The following is a 23,230-nucleotide window of genomic DNA, read 5'->3' on the forward strand; positions in this document are numbered from 1 at the left end:
ACTGGCTCCCAGTCCAGCAACGCCTCGATTTTAAAAATTCTCATCCTTATTTTCAAGTCCCTCCAGGGCCGCACCCCTCCCTATCTCTGTAATAGAAACGTAGAAAACAGGAGCAGTAGTTGGCCATTCGGCCCTTCGAGTCTGCACCGCCATTCTATATGATCATGGCTGATCTTCTATCTCAACACCATATTCCCGCTTTCTCCCCATACCCTTTGATGCCTTTTGTGTCTAGAAATCTATCTATCTCCCTCTTAAATATATTCAGTGACTTGACCTCCACAGCCTTCTGTGGTAGAGAATTCCACAGGTTCACCACCCTCTGAGTGAAAACATTTCTCCTCATCTCGGTCCTAAATTTCCTACCCCGTATCCTGAGACTGTGACCCCTTGTTCTAGACTTCCCAGCCCCAGGGAAACATCCTCCCCACATCCAGTCTGTCCAACCCAGTCAGAATTTTATACTTTTCAATGAGATCCCCTCTCATTCTGCTAAACTCTAGTAAATACAGGCCTAGTCGACCCAATCTCTCCTCATACGACAATCCCCCCATCCCAGGAATCAGTCTGGTGAACCTTCGCTGCACTCCCTCTATGGCAAGTATATCCTTCCTTAGGTAAGGAGACCAAAACTGCACACAATACTCCAGGTGTGGTCTCACCAGGGTCCTCTATAACTGTAGTAAGACATCCTTGCTCCTGTACTCAAATCCTCTTGCAATGAAGACCAACATACCATTTGCCTTCCTAACTGCTTGCTGTACCTACATGTTTGCTTTCAATGACTGGTGTACAAGGACACCCAGGTCCCTCTGTACATCGACACTTCCCAAGCCATCGCCATTTAAATAATACTTTGTCTTTATGTTTTTCCTACCAAAGTGGATAACTTCACATTTATCCACATTATACTGCATCTGCCATGTGTTTGCCCACTCACTGAACCTATCTAAATCGCCTTGCAGCATCTTTGCCTTCTCCTCACAACTCACAATCCCACCTAGTAATAACCTTCCGAGATCTCTGCCCTCCTCCAATTCTGGCCTCTTGAGTATCCCTCCCTAAACCTCTCCGCCTCTCTCTCCTCCTTGAAGACGCTCGTTAAAACCAAGCTTTTGGTCACAATATCTCCCACCAGAGGAAATAATTTCTTTCTATCCACCCTATAAACTCCATTAATCATCTTAAACAGCTCAATTAGATCACCCCTTAAACTTCAATACTCAAGGGATATAAGGAATGTAATCAAGGGCCTGTTAAATCCTCTCCCATCACAGAGAATGCCACGGGTACATTCCATTGTATAAATACTCTTCAAACTTTTTGTCCTTACCTGTGCAGTTTATTTGCTCTCCTTGCGCACATAAATATTTATCTGCTTCCATTGTATGGGTCGCATTCACGTCAGCTGCTGCATCACACCAGGCAAAACCTAAACAAGTAAAACACATTTTAGTTTCCGACTAGATACCAATTGGTAGGCTTAGGTTAAAATTAAAGAGAATTTAGAAGCACAGACACAGGCCATTTGGCCCAACTGCTCGTGTGTTTTTTATTTATTTATTGGTTCCTGGGATGTGGGCGTCGCTGGCAAGGCCGGCATTTATTGCCCATCCCTAATTGCCCCTTGAGAAGGTGGTGGTGAGCCGCCTTCTTGAACCGCTGCAGTCCGTGTGGTGAAGGTGCTCCCACAGTGCTGTTAGGGAGGGAGTTCCAGGATTGTGACCCAGCGACGATGAAGGAACGGCCGATATATTTCCAAGTCAGGATGGTGTGTGACTGGGAGGGGAACGTGGAGGTGGTGGTGTTCCCATGCGCCTGATCTACACTAAAACTAATGTCATTCAGGTACAGAGTACGGTAGCATAGCAGTTGTGTTAGGGGACCAGTAAATCAGGGGCCTGGGCTAATGATCCGGAGACACGAGTTTAAATCCCACCACGGCAGCTGGGAAATTTAAAATCAATTAATTATATTGATCTGGAATAATAAGCTAGTGTCAGTTAATGGTGAACCTACAGGATTGTCAGAAAAAGCCATTTGGTTCACTAAGGAAATCTGCCGTGACCAGCCATGATCTTATTGAATGGCGGAGCAGGCTCGAAGGGCCGAATGGCCGACTCCTGCTCCTATTTCTTATGTTCTTACCCGGTCTGGCCTATATGTGACTCCAACAATCACCCATATCTGACTGACAGCAAGAATATACACACCCACCCACACAGCTGGAGAATAGCAGAATCTTTCAGCCATTGGGCCCATCGAGCCTGTGCCGGCTCTGTGACAGAGCGATCCAATCAGTCCCACTCCCCTCGCTCTTTCCCCACAGCCCGGCACATTAGTCCTCATGTGCCTTTTGAAAATTCCTGTGGCATCTGAATCCACCACCCTTTCAGGTAATGAGTTCCGGATCTTAACCACCCTTAGCACGAAGAAATGTCACCGACGTCCCAATGGGCCTTGCAGCCAATGAAGTACTTTTGGAGTGTAGTCACTGTTGTAATGCAGTAAATGTAGCAGCAATTTGCGCACAGCAAGCTCCCATAAACAGGAATGTCATAATGACCAGATCATCTGTTTTAGCGATATTGATTGAGGGATAAATATTAGCCCCAGGACACCGGGGATAACTCCCCTGCTCTTCTTCAAAATTCGTGGCCGCGGGATCTTTTGCATCCACCTGAGAGAGCAGACGGGGCCTCGGTTTAATGTCTCATCCAAAAGACGGCACCTCCGACACCACAGCACTCCCTCAGTACTGCCCCTCCGACAGTGCGGCACTCCCTCAGCACTGCACTGGAGTATCAGCCTAGATATTTTGAGCTCGAGTCCCTGGAGTGGGACTTGAACCCACAACCTTCTGACTCAGAGGCAAGAGTTCTGCCCACTGAGCCACAGCTGACATTTAAGCACAGTAACCATTCACTCAACAGAAACCATCCTTACATATCGTCACCTCACAGGGGAATTTTTCTGTGTTAAACATAAAACGGGGCTATGTTTTGTTAATGGATTTAGCGTCTGTGACACAGGGAGTTTCCAGCAGAATCAGGCCTTCTCCCCGAGAGAGTGAAAATGAGAAAAACACAAGTGAAAAAAAGTTCGATTCAAGTGAAGAATATACTTGCTACAATGTCCGCGGATGGGCCACACAATACTGTGTTACACACCGAGTCAGCTACATCAAGTTAACAGATTCTGGGAAACTATGTTCAAACGATGTGCAGCCTACACTGCACTGGCATCTGGGAGTTATAGAAATTGGGACTTGTTCAAATTGAAGGCAATAAAGTAAGCAACTATCTTCTACCCCTTGCCTCAGCTCATCCGCTGCTGAAACCTCATCCATGTCTTTGTTACCTCTAGACTTGACCCTTCCAACGCACTCCTGGCTGGCCTCCCATGTTCTACCCTACGTAAACTAGAGGTGATCCAAAACACGGCTGCCCGGTGTCCTAACTCGCACCCAGTCCCGCTCACCCATCACCCTGTGCTCACTGCCCGGTGTCCTAACTCACACCCAGTCCCACTCACCCATCACCCTGTGCTCACTGCCCCGTGTCCTAACTCGCACCCAGTCCCGCTCACCCATCACCCTGTGCTCACTGCCCCGTGTCCTAACTCGCACCCAGTCCCACTCACCCATCACCCACTGTGCTCACTGCCCCGTGTCCTAACTCACACCCAGTCCCACTCACCCATCACCCCCTGTGCTCGCTGCCCCGTGTCCTAACTCACACCCAGTCCCACTCACCCATCACCCCCTGTGCTCACTGCCCCGTGTCCTAACTCGCAACGAGTCCCACTCACCCATCACCCCCTGTGCTCACTGATCGACTTTGGTTCCCGGTTAAGCAACGCCTCGATTTCAAAATTCTCATCCTTGTTTACAAATCCCTCCATGGCCCTCGCCCCTCCCTATCTCTGTAATCTCTTCCAGGCCCACAACCCCCCCCCCCCCCCCCCCCCGAGATGTCTGCGCTCCTCTAATTCTGCTCTCCTCAGCATCCCTGATTATAATCGCTCCACCATTGGTGGCCGGGCCTTCAGCTGCCTGGGCCCCAAGCTCTGGAACTCCCTCCTTAAGCCTCTCCGCCTCCCTATCTCTCTCTCCTTCTTTAAGACGCTCCTTAAAACCTCCCTCTTTGACCAAGCCTCTGGTCACCTGCCCTAATTTCTCCTTCGGGGTTCGTTGTCCAATCTTTTGTCTTAAAAATACTCCTGTGAAGCGCCTTGGGACGTTTTACTACGTTAAAGGTGCTATATAAATACAGGTTGTTGTTGTTGTGTTGAAAGGGTTTGATGCTGGAGCAATTGTTCCCTCCCGATTCAGCAACTCTGAGCAAACGCTCCCTTTCCTATTCCCAGCAGAAGTGAAGCACTGTGCAACGATACCGAGAGACGTTACACTGAATTAAAAACAAACCGGTGGATATAAAATATCTCTGACATTTCTGCAAATCAATGCAGCCAGGCAGAAGTTGAAAATCAGATCGCATGTTACTGCGCCGAGTTTGTGTAGAGGCGTCATAAGGAAATAAGGTCTTGCATTTATTTTGCGCTTTTCACAACCGCGAGACATCACAGAGTAATTACGGCCCAGACACAGGCCATTGGGCCCACCACTCCGTGCCGGGGTTTATGTCCCACCAATCCGTGCCGGAGTTTATGCCCCACCTCTCCGTGCCGGGGTTTATGCCCCACCGCTCCGTGCCGGGGTTTGTGCCCCACCGCTCCGTGCCGGGGTTTATGTCCCACTGCTCCGTGCCGGGGTTTATGCCCCACCGCTCCGTGCCGGGGTTTGTGCCCCACCGCTCCGTGCCGGGGTTTATGTCCCACCGCTCTGTGCCGGGGTTTATGTCCCACCGCTCCGTGCCGGGGTTTATGTCCCACCGCTCCGTGCCGGGGTTTATGCTCCACACCAGCCCCCTCCCACCCCTCTCCATCTCACCCCATCACCATATCCTTCTATTCCTTTCTCCCTCATGTGTTTATCCAGCCTCCCCTTAAATACATCGATACTATTCGCCTCAACCCCTCCCTGTGGCAGCGAGTTCCACATTCTCACCACTCTCTGGGTAAAGAAGTTTCTCCTGAATTCCCCATTGGGTTTATTAGTGACTGTCTGATATTGATGGTCTCTAGTTCTGGTCTTGCCTGCAAATGGAAACATCTTCTCTACGTCGATCTTATCAAACCCCTTCAGAACTTTAGAGACCTCTATCAGGTCATCCTCAACCTTCACTTTTCCAGAGCAAAGAGACCCAGCTCCAAACTTTACAGCCAATGAAGTACTTTTGAAATATTGTCACTGTTGTAATGTGGGAAACACCGCAGCCAATTTGCGCACAGCAAGCTCCCACAAACAGCAACGTGATAATGACCAGATAATCTGTTTTTGTTATGTTGGTTGAGGGATAAATATTGGGCCCAGAACACCGGGGATAACTCCCCTGCTCTTCTTCAAAAGTAGTGACCCTGGGATCTTTTAAGTTCACGAGGGGGAAGCCGGGGCCTCGGTTTAACGTCTCATCCAAAAGACGGCTCCTCCGACAGTGCGGCGCTCCCTCAGTACTGCCCCTCCGACAGTGCGGCGCTCCCTCAGTACTGCCCCTCCGAAAGTGCGGCGCTCCCTCAGTACTGCCCCTCCGACAGTGCGGCGCTCCCTCAGTACTGCCCCTCCGACAGTGCGGCGCTCTCTCAGTACTGCCCCTCCGACAGTGCGGCGCTCTCTCAGTACTGCCCCTCCGACAGTGCGGCGCTCCCTCAGTACTGCCCCTCCGACAGTGCGGCACTCCCTCAGTACTGCCCCTCCGACAGTGCGGCACTCCCTCAGTACTGCCCCTCCGACAGTGCGGCACTCCCTCAGTACTGCCCCTCCGACAGTGCGGCACTCCCTCAGTACTGCCCCTCCGACAGTGCGGCGCTCCCTCAGTACTGCTCCTCCGACAGTGCAGCACTCCCTCAGTACTGCCCCTCCGACTGTGCGGCGCTCCCTCAGTACTGCCCCTCCGACAGTGCGGCACTCCCTCAGTACTGCCCCTCCGACTGTGCGGCGCTCCCTCAGCACTGCCCCTCCGACAGTGCGGCGCTCCCTCAGTACTGCACTGGGAGTGTCAGCCTAGATTATATACTAAAATCTCTAGAGTGGGACTTGAACCCACAACCTTCTGACTCATTATATTTAAAGCCAGTATTTTTCCAAACGATACATGCAAACTCTAGCTATCGGGAACTTTTATGTGTCCCTCTCTCTGGAAAGGAGAAACCCCCACAGTATTTCAATACATCAACAATTGCCAATACCGTACAGGGGAGTCAAACACTTGCACCTTCTCCCTGGAACGGCATTCTCCAGTAACACAGCTTCCTCCTCACCTTCCATTTTAAAACATTGGCAGTGGTTGATTGGATTAAATGTTCAACAGCTAGTTAGTTATCAATCACACAAACTATGAGGGGTCTGTACACAGAGAAGGTAGAGAGAGAGAGAGAAACTGTTCCCATTGGTGGAAGGGTCGGGAACCAGAGGACACAGATTTAAGGTGATTGACAAAAAGGTGACTCGAGGGAAAAATGTTTTCCCGCAGCGAGTGGTTAGGATCTGGAACGCGCTGCCTGAGAGGGTGGTGGAGGCAGACTCAATCGCGGCTTTCAAAAGGGAGTTGGATAAGTTCCTGAAGGGAAAAAAATTGCCGGGCTCCGGGGAAAGGGCGGGGGGGATGGGACTGACCGAGAGTCGGCATGGGTTCGACGGGTGGGGGCCTTCAACGTCCATCACCAAGGCTGGCTCGGTAGCACCACTACTCACCGAGCTGGCCGAGTCCTGAAGGACATAGCTGCCAGACTGGGCCTACGGCAGGTGGGGAGAGATCAACACGAGGGAAAAACCTACCTGACTTCGTCCGCGCCAATCTACCTGCCACAGATGCTTCTGTCCACGACAGCATTGGTGGCAGTGACCACCGCACAGTCCGTGTGGAGACAAAGTCCTGTCTTCACACTGAGGACACTCTCCATCGTGTTGTGTGGCACTACCACCGTGCTAAATGGGATAGATTCAGGACAGATCCAGCAGCTCAAAACTGGGCATCCATGAGGCACTGTGGGCCATCAGCAGCAGAATTGCATTCCACCACAATCTGTGACCTCATGGCCCGGCATATCGCTCACTCCACACGAGTGGAGCTGGATCAGGATAACATGCGAAACAGCGGAAGCCGCATATTATAGACAGGGCTAAGCGACCTCACAACCAATGGATCAGGTCAAGGCTGTGCAGTCCTGCCACATCTAGTCGAGAATGGTGGTGGACAATTGAACAACTCATGGAAGGAGGAGGCTCCATTAATATCCCCATCCTTAGCGAGTACAAAAGACAAGCGCTTGAAACCATCTTCAGCCAGAAAGTGCCGAGTGGATGATCCATCTCCCCCCCCTCCCCCCCTCGAGGTCTCCCCCCCCCTCCCCCCCTCGAGGTCTCCCCCCGAGGTCCCCCCCCCTTCCATCCCTCGAGGTCCCCCCCACCCCTCAAGGTTCCCCCCCCTCCACCCCTCGAGGTCCCCCCCCTTCCCCCCTCCACCCCTCGAGGGCCCCCCCTTCCCCCCCCTTCCCCCCTCCACTCCTCGAGATCTTCCCCCCCCCCTTCCCCCCTCCACCCCTCGAGGTCTTCCCCCCCCTTCTCTCGAGGTCTTCCCCCCCCTCCACCCCTCGAGGTCTTCCCCCCCCCCTTCCCCCCTCCACCCCTCAAGGTCTCCCCCCCCTTAAGGTCTCCCCCCCCTTCCCCCCTCCACCCCTCAAGGTCTCCCCCCCTCCACCCCTCAAGGTCTCCCCCCCACTCCCCCCCTCCATCCCTCGAGGTCTCCCCCACACCCCCCACCCACCGAGATCCCCACCATCACTGAAGCCAGTCTTCAGCCAATTCGATTCACTCCGCGCGATATCGAGACACGGTTGAGCGCACTGGATGCAGCAATGGCTTAGAGTCTCGACAATATCCCGGCTGTCGTGCTGAAGACTTGCGCTAAAGTGCTCCAGAACTAGCCTCACCCCTTGGCTAGCAGTTCCAGCACAGCTACACTGGCATCTAACCGACAATTGTCCAGGTAACTTCTGGCCACAAAAAGCAGAACAAATCCAACCTGGCCATTTATTGCTCTATCAATCTACCCTCAAACCACTTGCCTGGATGAGTTACAGCTCCAACAACACTCGAGAAGTTCGGCACCATCCAGGACAAAGCAGCCACTTGATCGGCACCCCATCCACCACCTTCAACATTCACTCCCTCCACCACCGGCACACCGTGGCTGCAGTGTGTACCATCTACAAGATGCACTGCAGCAACTCGCCAAGGCTTCTTCGGCAGCACCTCCCAAACCCACGACCTCTACCACCTAGAAGGACAAGGGCAGCAGGCGCATGGGAACACCACCACCTCCACGTTCCCCTCCCAGTCACACACCATCCTGACTTGGAAATATATCGGCCGTTCCTTCATCGTCGCTGGGTCACAATCCTGGAACTCCCTCCCTAACAGCACTGTGGGAGCACCTTCACCACACGGACTGCAGCGGTTCAAGAAGGCGGCTCACCACCACCTTCTCAAGGGGCAATTAGGGATGGGCAATAATGCCGGCCTTGCCAGCGACGCCCACATCCTGAGAATGAGTAATTTTTTCAAAGATGATGGAAGTAGTTGTCAAAGATTCCGTCAAGCGGCTCTTACTCACCGAGGCTCAGTTTGGGTTCTGCCAGAACCACTCGGCTCCAGATCTCATTACAGCCTTGGCCCAAACATGGACAAGAGCTGAATTCCAGAGGTGAGGCCAAAGTGACAGACCTTGACCTCAAGGCAGCATTCGACAGAGTAAAACTGAAGTCCATTGGAATCGGGGGAAAGCTCTCCATGGCTGGTGTCATACCTCGCACAAAGGAAGATGGTTATTGGAGGCCAATCATCTCAACCCCTGCAGGAGTTCCTCAGGGCAGTGTCCTCGGCCCAACCATCTTCAGCTGCTTCATCAATGACCTTCCCTCCATCATAAGGTCAGAAGTGGGGATGTTCGCTGATGACTGCACAGTGTTCAGTTCCATTCACAACTCCTCAGATAATGGAGCAGTTCGTGCCCACATGCAGCAAGTCCTGGACAACATTCAGGCTTGGGCTGATAAGTGACAAGTAACATTCACGCCACACAAGTGCTCATCTCCAACAAGAGAGAGTCTTAACCACCTCGCCTTGACACTCAATAGCATTATCATCGCCAAATACCACACCATCAACATCAACATGCCCGACACAAGATTCCCAAAGCAAGCGCTCTACTCGGAACTCCTTCATGGCAAACGAGCCAAAGGTGGGCAGAGGAAACGTTACAAGGACACCCTCAAAGCCTCCCTGATAAAGTGCAACATCCCCACCGACACCTGGGAGTCCCTGGCCAAAGACCGCCCTAAGTGAAGGAAGTGCATCCGGGAGGGCGCTGAGCACCTCGAGTCTCGTCGCCGAGAGCATGCAGAAACCAAGCGCAGGCAGCGGAAGGAGCGTGCGGCAAACCAGTCCCACCCTCCCCTTCCCTCAACCACTGTCTGTCCCACCTGTGACAGGGACTGTGGTTCTCGTATTCGACTGTTCAGCCACCTAAGGACTCATGTTAAGAGTGGAAGCAAGTCTTCCTCGATTCCGGGGGGATTGCGTATGATGATTGGGGGAGTGGGGGGGGGGGGGCAGCATTGTCTACATACTCAACTGCACCAGCCACAGAAATACGGTGCTTGCTGGAGCAGGTCAGAGGCTGGGTATTCTGCAGCGAGTGACTCACCTCCCGACTCCCTGAAGACTGTCCACCAAGTCAGGGTGTGCCTGGATGGGTGCAGCTGTAACAAGAAGCTGGACACCATCCAGGGCAAAGCAGATCCACCCGACCACCCACTGAACCACTTGCCCAACCGTCCACCACCGGTGTTCCGTGGCTGCAGTGCGTAATATCCACAAACTGCACCGCAATAAACTCGAGTGCATCGTCTGGGGTTTGTTACTGCAATCCCGAGCTCAAGGGGCTTTCATTTGAAACTTCGATGAAATGGGTCCCACCCTCGCAGCGTTCCACCCCCCTGTCCCGTGCTGCATGCCAGGTCCCGGCAGAAAGCCATCACAGCGCACCGTGGGCCTCAGACAAGCCACACAACACGACCACAGCTAGTCGGAATAAAAATAAGCTCGAAAACAAAGGCTCAATACGAGGGAAAGTGGGGGTCAGGGAAAGGGTAATGGGGTCAGAGAGAGAGTGAATGAGGGTCAGGAGGAGCGGAGTGGGGTTTGGAAAGCAATGCGAGACCTATTGAGGTATAGAAAATTGAAGAGTCTAGACAGAGTGGATAGAAACATAGAAAATAGGAGCAGGAGTAGGCCATTCGGCCCTTCGAGCCTGCACCACCATTCAATATGATCATGGCTGATCATGCAACTTCAGTACCCCATTCCTGCTTTCTCTCCATACCCCTTGATCCCTTTAGCCATAAGGGCCACATCTAACTCCCTTTTGAATATATCTAACAAACTGGCCTCAACAACTCTCTGCGGTAGAGAATTCCACAGGTTCACAACTCTCTGAGTGAAGAAGTTTCTCCTCATCTCGGTCCTAAATGGCTTACCCCTTATCCTTTAGACTGTGACCCCTGGTTCTGGACTTCCCCAACATCGGGAACATTCTTCCTGCATCTAACCTGTCTAAACCCATCAGAATTTTATATGTTTCTATGAGATCCCCTCTCATTCTTCTAAATTCCAGCGAATATAATAAGCCTAGTCAATCCAGTCTTCTTCATGTCAGTCCTGCCATGCCAGGAATCAGTCTGGTGAACCTTCGCTGCACTCCCTCAATAGCAAGAATGTCCTTCCTCAGATTAGGAGACCAAAACTGCACACAATACTCAAGGTGTGGTCTCACCAAGGCCCTGTGCAACTGCAGCAAGACCTCCCCACTCCTATACTCAAATCCTCTCGCTATGAAGGCCAACATACCATTTGCTTTCTTAACTGCCTGCTGTACCTGCATGCCAACTTTCAATGACTGATAGGAAGGACCTGTTTCCCTTAGCAGAGGGGTCATCAACCAGGGGGGCATAGATTTAAAGTAATTGGTAGGAGGTTTAGAGGGGGATTTGAGGGGAAATTTCTTCACCCAGAGGGTGGTGGGGGTCTGGAACTCACTGCCTGAAAGGGTGGTAGAGACAGAAACCCTCACCACATTTAAAAAGTACTTGGATGTGCTCCTGAAGTGCCGTAACCTACAGGGCTACGGACCAAGAGCTAGAAAGTAGGATTAGGCTGGGTAACTCTTTGTCGGCCGGCGCGGACACGATGGGCCGAATGGCCTCCTTCCATGCTGTAAATTTCTATAATTCTAAGGGTATCCTGTGTCCTGGATGGTGTCGAGCTTCTTGAGTGTTGTTGGAGTTGCACTCATCCAGACAAGTGGAGAGTATTCCATCACACTTAATTCAGAACAAAATGCAAGTGGGTAAAATTTTCAATTGATGCCAAGCTGCTGACGGGATAGTCACAGAATCCTACAACACAGGAGGAGGCCATTGGGCCCATCGAGCTGTGCCGGCTCTGTGGCAGAGCGATCCAATCAGTCCCAGTCCCCTCCCTCCTCCCTCCTGAGCATCCCTGATTATAATCATTCCACCATCGGCGGTCATACCTTCAGCTGCCTAGGCCCCAAGCTCTGGAACTCCCACCTCTCCCACCTCTCTTTCCTCTTTTAAGACACTCCTTAAAACCCACTTCTTTGACCAAGCCCTAATATCTCGTTATGCGGCACAGGGTCAATTTTTTAAACATCTCATAACACTCCTGTGAAGCGTCTGGGACGGATCACTACATTAAGGGCACTATATAAATATAAGTTGTTGTTGCCCCTTCCTCATAGCCAATCTTGCCCCTTCCAGTATTCATCCAATTCCCGGTTTGAAAGTCACTATTGAATCTGCTCCCACCGCCCTTTCAGGCAGCGCGTTCCTGATCACAACAACTCGCTGCGTAAAAACATTCTCCCCATCTCCCCCTCTGGTTCTTTTGCCAATTACCTGAAATCTGTGTCCCTCTGGTTACCGACCCTCCTGCCAGTGGGAATTGTTTCTCCTTATTTACTCTATCAAAACCACTCATCATTGTGAACAACCCTATTAAACATAGAACATAGCAATCAACAGAGCAGAAGGAGGCCATTCCCGCTCATCGTGTCCGCGATGGCCGACAAAGAGCCGCACGGCCCTCGGTCAGCAGCCCTGAAGGTTACATATAAACCTATGAACAATGATGGAAAGGCAAAGAGCACCCAGCCCAACCAGTCCGCCTCACACAACTGCGACATCCCTTATACTGAAACATTCTACACTCCACCCCAACCGGAGCCATGTGATCTCCTTAAACCTTCTCCGCTCTATGGAGAACAATCTCTGTCTTTCCACGTAACTGGAGTTGATACGGATGAAGCAATGAAGAAAGTGCAGAAGGACACAAACCAAATTTGCAAGCGGGCAGGTGAAGGAATAAGTGCTGCACATCAGAACAATGAATGAGAGGCTTGCCACCTCAATGGATGGTGGAAAGGCCCAGCGAGATGGAACAATAGTAGCAGACTCAATACTTAGCATGTGCTGAGTACCAATCTCATAAAGCGAAGCTGTATTATTGCGATATATTCACACGACGCCACTAACAAGCACACTCTAGAAGATGGCGTCAATACAGAAAACCTATCATGTGACCTTGCCACATGATCCTTTTATTATTTACATCAGTAGTTGCATTACCACAGTAGTCCACTGGGGGTGAGAGGGGGAGGGTGGGGGGAGCTCTATTACAATTGTCAAATCAGGGGAGCACAGGTCTGAGACAGACGTGCTGACTCTGTACCGGGCCCTCTTCACATGGCACTTGGAGCCTGCGTTCACAGACGATCATTTAAGCCTGTTTGGCGGGACAGAGAAGAGCCACAAGTAAGGCTTTGCGTCAAGAGGACCCTCCATGGCCTCGCCCCTCCCTATCTCCTCTGTAACCTCCTCCAGCCCCACAATCACCCCCCACCACCGAGATCTCCGCGCTCCTCTAATTCTGCCCTCCTGAGCATCCCCTGATTTCCATCGCTCCACCATTGGTGGCCGTGCCTTCAGCTGTCTGGGCCCCAAGCTCTGGAACTCCCTCCCTGAACCTCTCCGCCTCTCTACCTCTCTTTCCTCCTTCAAGACGCTCCTTAAAACCGACCTCTCACCTGTCCTAATATTGCTTTATGCAGCTCGGTGTCAAATGCTGTCTGATAATCGTTCCTGTGAAGCACCTTGGCAAATTTCACTCTGTCGCTTTATAGATGCATATTGGTGATTTGTGAGGAAAAGCGAGGGAGATTGGGAGTCATTGGTGGTGCAAGGAGGCAAATAAGAAGGGGACCTAATTGAAGTAGGCAAGATGTGAAACAGAATAGAAAGTACATCCAGAACACTACATTAAGTTAAACCACAAATGTAAATTGAAGGGATGGAGGAATATTTTGTATTAGTTTTTACGGTAGAGGACACTAACAATATCCCAACAGTGGCTAGTCAAGAGAGGGGGGTGGTGGGGGGGGGGGGGGGGGGGGGGAGGAACTTAACACAATCACTAAGGAGGTGGTACTCAGTAAGATAATGGGACTAAAGGCAAATAAATCCCCTGGACCTGATGGCTTGCATCCTAGGGTCTTAAGAGAAGTAGTGGCAGGGATTGTGGATGCATTGGTTATAATTTACCAAAATTACCTGGATTCTGGGGAGGTCCCAGCAGATTGGAAAACTGCAAATGCAACGCCCCTATTTAAAAAAGAAGGCAGACAAAAAGCAGGAAACTATAGACCAGTTAGCTTAACATCTGTGGTTGGGAAAATGTTGGAGTCCATTATTAAAGAAGCAGTAGCAGGACATTTGGAAAAGCAAAATTCGGTCAGGCAGAGTCAACATGGATTTATGAAGAGGAAGTCATGTTTGTCAAATGTGATGGAATTCTTTGAAGCTGTAATGAACAGGGTGGATAAAGGGGAACCAGTGGATGTGGTGTATTTGGACTTCCAGAAGGCATTTGACAAGGTGCCACATAAAAGGTTATTGCACAAGATAAAAGTTCACAGGGTTGGGGGCAATATATTAGTATGATAGAGGATTGGCTAACTAACAGAAAACAGAGTCGGGTTAAATGGTTCATTCTCGGGTTGGCAACCAGTAACTAGTGGGGTGCCGCAGGGATCAGTGCTGGGACCCCAACTATTTACAATCTATATTAACGACTTGGAAGAAGGGACTGAGTGTAACGTAGCCAAGTTTGCTGATGATACAAAGATGGGAGGAAAAGCAATGTGTGAGGAGGACACAAAAAATCTGCAAAAGGTCATAGACAGGCTAAGTGAGTGGGCAAAAATCTGGCAGATGGAGTATCATGTTGGAAAGTGTGAGGTCATGCACTTTGGCAGAAAAAATCAAAGAGCAAGTTATTATTTAAATGGAGTAAGATTGCAAAGTGCCGCAGTACAGTGGGACCTGGGGGTACTTGTGCATGAAACACAAAAGAATAGTATGCAGGTACAGCAAATGATCAGGAAGGCCAATGGTATCTTGGCCTTTATTGCAAAGGGGATGGAGTATAAAACAGATAGTAAAAGCTTTTACCGATATATAAAACGGAAAAGAGTGACTAAAGTAAATGTCGGTCCCTTAAAAGATGAGAAGGGGGATTTAATAATGGGAAATGTGGAAATGGCTGAGGCCTTAAACAATTATTTTGCTTCGGTCTTCACAGTGGAAGACACAAAAACCATGCCAAAAATTGCTGGTCACGGGAATGTGAGAAGGGAGGACCTTGAGACAATCACTATCACTAGGGGGGTAGTGCTGGACAGGCTAATGGGACTCAAGGTAGACAAGTCCCCTGGTCCTGATGAAATGCATCCCAGGGTATTAAAAGAGATGGCGGAAGTTATAGCAGATGCATTCGTTATAATCTACCAAAATTCTCTGAACTCTGGGGAGGTACCAGCGGATTGGAAAGCAGCTAATGTAACGCCTCTGTTTAAAAAAGGGGGCAGACAAAAGGCAGGTAACTATAGGCCGGTTAGTTTAACATCTGTAGTGGGGAAAATGCTTGAAGCTATCATTAAGGAAGAAATAGCCGGACATCTAGATAGGAATAGTGCAATCAAGCAGACGCAACATGGATTCATGAAGGGGAAATTATGTTTAACTAATTTACTAGAATTCTTTGAAGATATAACGAGCATGGTGGATAGAGGTGTATTTAGATTCCCAAAAGGCATTCGATAAGGTGCCACACAAAAGGTTACTGCAGAAGATAAAGGTACACGGAGTCAGAGGAAATGTATTAGCATGGATAGAGAATTGGCTGGCTAACAGAAAGCAGAGAGTCGGGATAAATGGGTCCTTTTCGGGTTGGAAATCGGTGGTTAGTGGTGTGCCACAGGGATCGGTGCTGGGACCACAACTGTTTACAATATACATAGATGACCTGGAAGAGGGGACAGACTGTAGTGTAACAAAATTTGCAGATGACACAAAGATTAGTGGGAAAGCGGGTTGTGTAGAGGACACAAAGAGGCTGCAAAGAGATTTAGATAGGTTAAGCGAATGGGCTAAGGTTTCGCAGATGGAATACAATGTCGGAAAATGTGAGGTCATCCACCTTGGGAAAAAAAAAAACAGTAAAAGGGATTATTATTTGAATGGGGAGAAATTACAACATGCTGCGGTGCAGAGGGACCTGGGGGTCCTTGTGCAATCCCAAAAAGTTAGTTTGCAGGTGCAGCAGGTAATCAGGAAGGCGAATGGAATGTTGGCCTTCATTGCGCGAGGGATGGAGTACAAAAGCAGGGAGGTCCTGCTGCAACTGTACAGGGTATTGGTGAGGCCGCACCTGGAGTACTGCGTGCAGTTTTGGTTTCCATATTTACAAAAGGATATACTTTCTTTGGAGGCAGTTCAGAGAAGGTTCACTCGGTTGATACCAGGGATGAGGGGGTTGACTTATGAGGAAAGGTTGAGTAGGTTGGGCCACTACTCATTGGAATTCAGAAGAATGAGAGGTGATCTTAACGAAACGTATAAGATTACGGGGGGCTCGACAAGGTGGATGCAGAGAGGATGTTTCCACTGAAGGGGGAGATTAGAACTAGGGGGCATGATCTTAGAATAAGGGGCCGCCCATTTAAAACTGAGATGAGGAGGAATTTCTTCTCTCAGAGGGTTGTAAGTCTGTGGAATTCGCTGCACCAGAGAGCTGTTGAATAAATTTAAGACAGAGATAGACAGTTTCTTAACCGATAAGGGAATAAGGGGTTATGGGGAGCGGACAGGGAAGTGGAGCAGAGTCCATGATCAGATCAGCCATGATCATATTAAATGGCGGAGCAGGCTCGAGGGGCTGTATGGCCAACTTATGTAGATAGACACACCAGTAAAAGGCAAGTTCAGGACACCCTCAAGGAGCACTTTCCCACACACGGTGATCAACAGCTTCAGTGGCTTTCATTGTAGGACAATGGGGGTAAAGAAATCAATCAACACAGACCGGAAGGAGTGGGGAATTCTCGATACCCATGGAACAATTACACCTCTCTGATATAAAGGCCAAATTTGTTGATCCTGTAACCTCAGCAATGTGGTATGAGTGATTGAGAATTCGGCTAGAGTGTTGTAACTCATCTCTGACTCAGGTTCCGTACTGGGAGTGCAGCATTGGTCAGCCGTGACTCAGTGGGCAGCTCTCTCATCAGGTCCCAGTCCAGGGACTTGAGCACAAAATCTAAGGTGACACTCCCAGTGCAGTACTGAGGGAGCGCCGCACTGTCGGAGGGGCAGTGCTGAGGGAGCGCCGCACTGTCGGAGGGACAGTGCTGAGGGAATGCCGCACTGTCGGAGGGGCAGTACTGAGGGAGCACCGCACTGTCGGAGGGACAGTACTGAGGGAGTGCCGCACTGTCGGAGGGACAGTACTGAGGGAGCGCCGCACTGTCGGAGGGGCAGTGCTGAGGGAATGGCGCACTGTCGGAGGGGCAGTGCTGAGGGAGTGCCACACTGTCAGAGGGGCAGTGCTGAGGGAGTGCCGCACTGTCGGAGGGGCAGTGCTGAGGGAGCGCCGCACTGTCAGAGGTGTTGTCTTTCAATTGAGACATTAAGCAGAGGCTCCGTCTGCCCTCTCAGGTCGATGTAAAGGATCCCACGGCACTATTTCAAAGAGTAGGGAAGTTAGCCCCAGTGTCCTGGACAATATTTATCCCTCACATCAACTTCACTAAAAACAGATTATTTGGTTTGTGGGACATTGCTGTGTGTGGGATCTTGCTGTGCGTATATTGGCTGCCGCATTTCCCACATTACAACAGTGACTACACTCCAAAAAGTACTTCATTGGCTGTAAAGCGCTTTGGGACATTGAGGACATGAAAGGTGCTATAGAAATGCAAATCTTTGTTTCTTCTATTTTTACTTTTCATAGTCACGGCAACATTTTATCAAATTGTTAACAAAATAATCCAGTTGTTTAAAAATTGTTTTAAAATGCATAATCTAAAGTCTTCTGCCAACAAGTTAGAAATGTGCAATGCTAACTCACGGTCACCTGCACTCAGGTAGCAGTGTAGTAGCCAGGTACACATTGTCGCCCTTACTGCACGAGCCCTGGTCATTCTGGGCCACTTTCTGCAGTCAGATGAGGAAATATCTGGCCCCGGGGCCTTTTGGCTAAGATCATGCGTAACTGACCTGACAGGGGAGTAGCCACCATGACCTCCGGGTGGTTCTCCCTGGATCAGGAAGGTATATGCTTGCTTTTTTGGAAACAGGAGGTGTGTGGGGGGCCTGACCCATCCACCTCCATGGCACGAACCTGGTATTGCAGTACTTCCAGGAACGGTGCAGTGGCTCTAGGCCTTTTGGCTAAGAGCATTGGCGCAGAGTGATCCTTGGCGTGTGCAAGGTGACCTCTGGCGTTTGTGATTTGACAAAGAATTGGAACGATTGGCTACGAATTTCAAAAAAATAAAAAAAAAATAAAAAAATATCTGGCCCCGGGGGTTAGGGTCACGTTACACAATCAGGTCTCGCTACAACCAAACAATCACACAGACAGCTGGCACACACTGGGCAGTAGGGCACCGTGTGCCCTCCCCAGACCCCTCCTCGGCCCCAGACCCCTCCCCACACCTCCTCCGCCCCAGATCCCTCCCCTCACCTCCCCGACCCCTCCCCACACCTCCTTGGCCCCAGACCCCTCCCCACACCTCCCTGACTCCAGAACCCTCCCCACAGCTCCCCGGCCCCAGACCCCTCCCCACACCTCCTTGGACCCAGACCCCTACCCCACAGCTCCTTGGTCCCAGACCCCTCCCCACAGCTCCTTGGACCCAGACCCCTCCCCACAGCTCCTTGGACCCAGACCCCTACCCCACACCTCCTTGGCCCCAGACCCCTCCCCACAGCTCCTTGGCCCCAGACCCCTCCCCACAGCTCCTTGGCCCCAGACCCCTCCCCACACCTCCTTGGACCCAGACCCCTACCCCACAGCTCCTTGGTCCCAGACCCCTCCCCACAGCTCCTTGGACCCAGACCCCTCCCCACAGCTCCTTGGACCCAGACCCCTCCCCACAGCTCCTTGGCCCCAGACCCCTCCCCACAGCTCCTTGGCCCCAGACCTCTCCCCAGCTCTTGACCCCTCCCCACACCTTCTTGGCTTCAGACCCCTCCCCGACCCCAGACCTCTCCCCATACCTCCTTGGCCCCAGACCCCTCCCCACACCTACTTGGCCCCAGACCCCTCCCCAGCTCCAGACCTCTCCCCAGCCCCAGAACCTTCCCCACACCTCCTTGGCCCCAGACCCCTCCCCACACCTCCTTGGCCCCAGACCCCTCCCCATACCTCCTTGGCCCCAGACCCCTCCCCACACCTACTCAGCCCCAGATCCCTCCCCACACCTCCTCGGCCCCAGATCCCTCCCCACACCTCCTCGGCCCCAGACCCCTCCCCACACCTCCTCGGCCCCAGATCCCTCCCCACACCTCCTCGGCCCCAGATCCCTCCCCACACCTCCTTGATTCCCTACCTTGCTTTGGAGGCAGTTCAGAGAAGGTTCACTTGGTTGATTCCGGAGATGAGGGGGTTGACTTATGAGGAAAGGTTGAGTAGGTTGGGCCCCTACTCATTGGAATTCAGAAGAATGAGAGGTGATCTTATCAAAACGTAAGATTATGAGGAGGCTTGACAAAGTGGATACAGAGAGGATGTTTCCACTGATGGGGGAGACTGGAACTTGGGGGCATAATCTTAGAATAAGGGGCCGCCCATTTAAAACTGAGATGAGGAGAAATTTCTTCTCTCAGAGGGTTGTAAATCTGTGGAATTCGCTGCCTCAGAGAGCTGTGGAAGCTGGGACATTGAATAAATTTAAGAAATTAAGAAATAGACAGTTTCTTAAATGATAAAGGGGATAAGGCGTTATGGGGAGCGGGCGGGGAAGTGGAGCTGAGTCCATGATCAGATCAGCCATGATCGTATTGAATGGCGGAGCAGGCTCGAGGGGCTGTATGGCTGACTCCTGTTCCTATTTCCGATGTTCTTATTACCTTTAAACCTTGCAAAACTATCGCCTTTAAATCTTGCACAATGATCGCTTTTAAATCTTGAAAACAATCGCCTTAGGTTAGGTGAGTGGGCAAATGTATGGCAGATGCAGTATAATATGGATAAATGTGAGGTTATCCACTTTGGTGGCAAAAACACGAAGGCAGATTATTATCTGAATAGCGGCAGATCAGGAAAAGGGGAGATGCAACGAGACCTGGGTGTCATGGTACATCAGTCATTGAAAGTGGGCATGCAGATACAGCAGGCGGTGAAGGCGGCAAATGGTATGTTGGCCTTCATAGCTAGGGGATTTGAGTATAGGAGCAAGGAGGTCTTACTGCAGTTGTACAGGGCCTTGGTGAGGCCTCGCCTGGAATATTGTATTCAGTTTGGTCTCCTAATCTGAGGAAGGACGTTCTTGCTATTGAGGGAGTGCAGCGAAGGTTCAACAGACTGATTCCCGGGATGGCAGGACTGACATATGAAGAGAGACTGGATCGACTGGGCCTGTATTCACTGGAGTTTAGAAGGATGAGAGGGGATCTCACAGAAACATATAAAATTCTGACAGGGCTGGACAGGTTAGATGCAGGAAGAATGATCCCGATGTTGGGGAAGACCAGAACCAGGGGACACAGTCCAAGGATAAGGGGTAAGCCATTTAGGACTGAGATGAGGAGAAATTTCTTCACTCAGAGAGTTGTGAACCTGTGTAATTCCCTATCGCAGAGAGTTGTTGATGCCAGTTCATTGGATATATTCAAGAGGGAGTTAGATATGGCCCTTACGGCTAAAGGGATCAAGGGTATGGAGAGAAAGCAGGAAAGGGGTACTGAGGGAATGATCAGCCATGATCATATTGAATGGCGGTGCAGGCTCGAAGGGCCAAATGGCCTACTCCTGCACCTATTTTCTATGTTTCTAAATCTTGCAAAACTATCGCCTTTAAATGGAGTTTACCTGTTGCCTTGACAATATACATTAATGATTTAGATGCCATGCTCCACCTCACAATCAACAGGCTCCCCGCTGGAGTGGAACGAAACTACAGAACCAGTGGGAAGCTGTTTAACCTACGCCATCTCCAGGCCAGGTCCAAGATCACCCCAACCTCTGTCGTTGAGCTGCAGTACACGGACGACGCCTGCATCTATGCACAGTCAGAGGCTGAACTCCAGGACACAGTCGATGTATTCACTGAGGCATATGAAAGCATGGGCCTTACGCTTAACATCCATAAGACAAAGGTCCTCCACCAGCCTGTCCCCGCCGCACAGCACTGCCCACCAGTCATCAAGACCCACGGCGCGGCCCTGGACAACGTGGACCATTTCCCATATCTCGGGAGCCTCTTATCAACAAAGACAGGCATTGATGCAGAGATTCAACACCGCCTCCAGTGCACCAGTGCAGCCTTCGGCCGTCTGAGGAAAAGAGTGTTTGAAGACCGGGCCCTCAAATCTACCACCTCAAGCTCTTGGTCTACAGGGCTGTAGTAATACCCGCCCTCCTGTATGGATCTGCGGCACGGACGATGTATCGAAGGCACCTCAAGTCGCTGGAGATATATCACCAACAATGTCTCTGCAAGACCCTGCAAATCCCCTGGAAGGACAGACGCACCAACATCAGTGTACTTGTCCAGGCTAACATCCCCAGCATCGAAGCACTGACCACACTCGATCAGCTCCGCTGGGCAGGCCACATAGTTCGCATGCCAGACACGAGACTCCCTAAGCAATTGCTTTATGCGGAGCTCCTTCATGGTAAACGAGCCCAAGGTGGGCAGCGGAAACGTTATAAGAACACCCTCAAAGCCTCCCCGGTGAAGTGCGACATCCCCACCGACACCTGGGAGACCCTGGCCGCAGACCACCCGAGGTGGAGAAAGTGTATCCGGGAGGGCGCTGGGCTCTTCGAGTCTCGCCGCAAAGAGCATGGCGAGGCCAAGCGCAGGTAGCGCGCGGCAAACCAGCCCCACCCACCCCTTCCCCCGATGAATGTTTGTCCCACCTGTAACAGGGTCTGTGGCTCTCGTATCGGACTGTTCAGCCACCAGAGACCTCACTTTGTGAGTGGAAGCAAGTCCTCCTCGATTCCGAGGGACTGCCTTTGATGATGATGAGAGCTGCCTTTAGGTGGAGTTTACCTGTTGCCAGAAGTACAGCCAGTGTGCAGCCCCAGCGCCTCATTGTTGCAGGCGGTGAATGAGCCGGGGCTCCGCCAGATCCAGCGCTCACAGCGCCTCTGCCTCTCTCGGTCCCTGTCCCTGCTCCCTCGGTCTCTCCACTTGCAGCTTGTCCGCTTCCCCCAGGGCGCTCGGTGCTGGCCTGGCGACAATCTCTGCCCCACTGGGCTGTGTCCGGACTGAGCACCGAAAGTCTCACTCTCCGCTCTGCTCTCCTGCAAACTGGCTGGGCGCATGCGTCGCTCACTTTAATCTTTGCAGAGAGAGAGAGAGAGACTTGTTGCAAACTCTCGTCTCATTTTCATCTGAATGAATGCATACTGCCCCTGAAGCAGTGTTGCAAATTCCAACTGCTGGCAGTGTCTCTGTATAATGTTACAAAGGTTCACCCCACCCCCATCTCTCTCTCTCTCTCTCTATTGCTAGGAGTGAGTGAGTTAGCTCAAGATGGCAAAGTGCTCCTCCCTCTCCCCCCTCCAATACTGAGCACAGTTGACCAGCCTGCAGCCCTGTGTCAACCTACAAAACCGACAGAAAAACAACAGGTCAAAAAGTTCCAAAAGTTTACAAAAGAAAGATATCCCATAAAAGTTTGGCACTTCAAGTACGGCTGTGATTATAAGGTGCTGACTTGTGTAAACAGGTCGTTGTCATCATCACAGGCAGTCCCTCGGAGCCGAGGAAGACTTGCTTCCACTCTAAAAGTGAGTCCTTAGGTGGCTGAACAGTCCAGTACGGGAATTACAGTCTCTGTCACAGGTGGGACAGATAGTTGTTGAAGGAGGGGTGGGTGGGACTGGTTTGCCACACACTCCTTCCGCTGCCTGCGCTTGGTTTCTGCATGCTCTCGGCGACGAGACTCAAGGTGCTCAGTGCCCTCCCGGATGCACTTCCTCCACTTAGGGCGGACTGGTCTTTGGCCAGGGACTCCCAGGTGTCGGTGGGGATGTTGCACTTTATCAGGGAGGCTTTGGGGGTGTTCCTGTAACGTTTCCGCTGTCCACCTTTGGTTCGTTTGCCGTGAAGGAGTTCCGAGTAGAGCGCTTGCTTTGTGAGTCTCGTGTCGGGGCATGCGGACGATGTGGCCTGCCCAGTGGAGCTGGTCGAGTGTGGTCAGTGCTTCAATGCTGGGGATGTTGGCCTGGGCGAGGACGCTAACGTTGGTGCGTCTGTCCTCCCAGGGGATTTGCAGGATCTTGCGGAGACATCGTTGGTGGTATTTCTCCAGCAACTTGAGGTGTCTACTGTACCTGGTCCATGTCTCTGAGCCATACAGGAGGGCGGGTATTACTACAGCCCTGTAGACCATGAGCTTGGTGACAGTTTTGAGATCCTGGTCTTCAAACACTCTTTTCCTCAGGCGGCCGAAGGCT

The 23,230-nt window shown here is 51.3% G+C and overlaps 1 protein-coding gene and 1 pseudogene across 1 annotated transcript in view; one reads left to right on the forward strand and one right to left on the reverse strand.

Moving 5' to 3' along the window:
• LOC139235101 (probetacellulin-like) overlaps nucleotides 1-22,063 on the reverse strand; it is a 59,562-nt gene extending 37,499 nt beyond the window's left edge. Inside the window, exons 1-2 of the mRNA XM_070866264.1 lie at nucleotides 21,819-22,063; nucleotides 1,334-1,432 (exon numbers count right to left, since the gene is read on the reverse strand). Coding sequence (XP_070722365.1) covers nucleotides 1,334-1,432; nucleotides 21,819-21,861 — 142 coding nt within the window. The 5' untranslated portion in view covers nucleotides 21,862-22,063. The remainder of the gene's footprint in view (nucleotides 1-1,333; nucleotides 1,433-21,818) is intronic.
• Nucleotides 17,771-17,972, forward strand: LOC139252565 (U2 spliceosomal RNA; annotated as a pseudogene).
• Nucleotides 22,064-23,230: the final 1,167 nt, after the last annotated feature.

Source organism: Pristiophorus japonicus, chromosome 2 (assembly GCF_044704955.1).
Source record: "Pristiophorus japonicus isolate sPriJap1 chromosome 2, sPriJap1.hap1, whole genome shotgun sequence".
Classification (NCBI taxonomy): Eukaryota; Metazoa; Chordata; class Chondrichthyes; family Pristiophoridae; genus Pristiophorus; species Pristiophorus japonicus.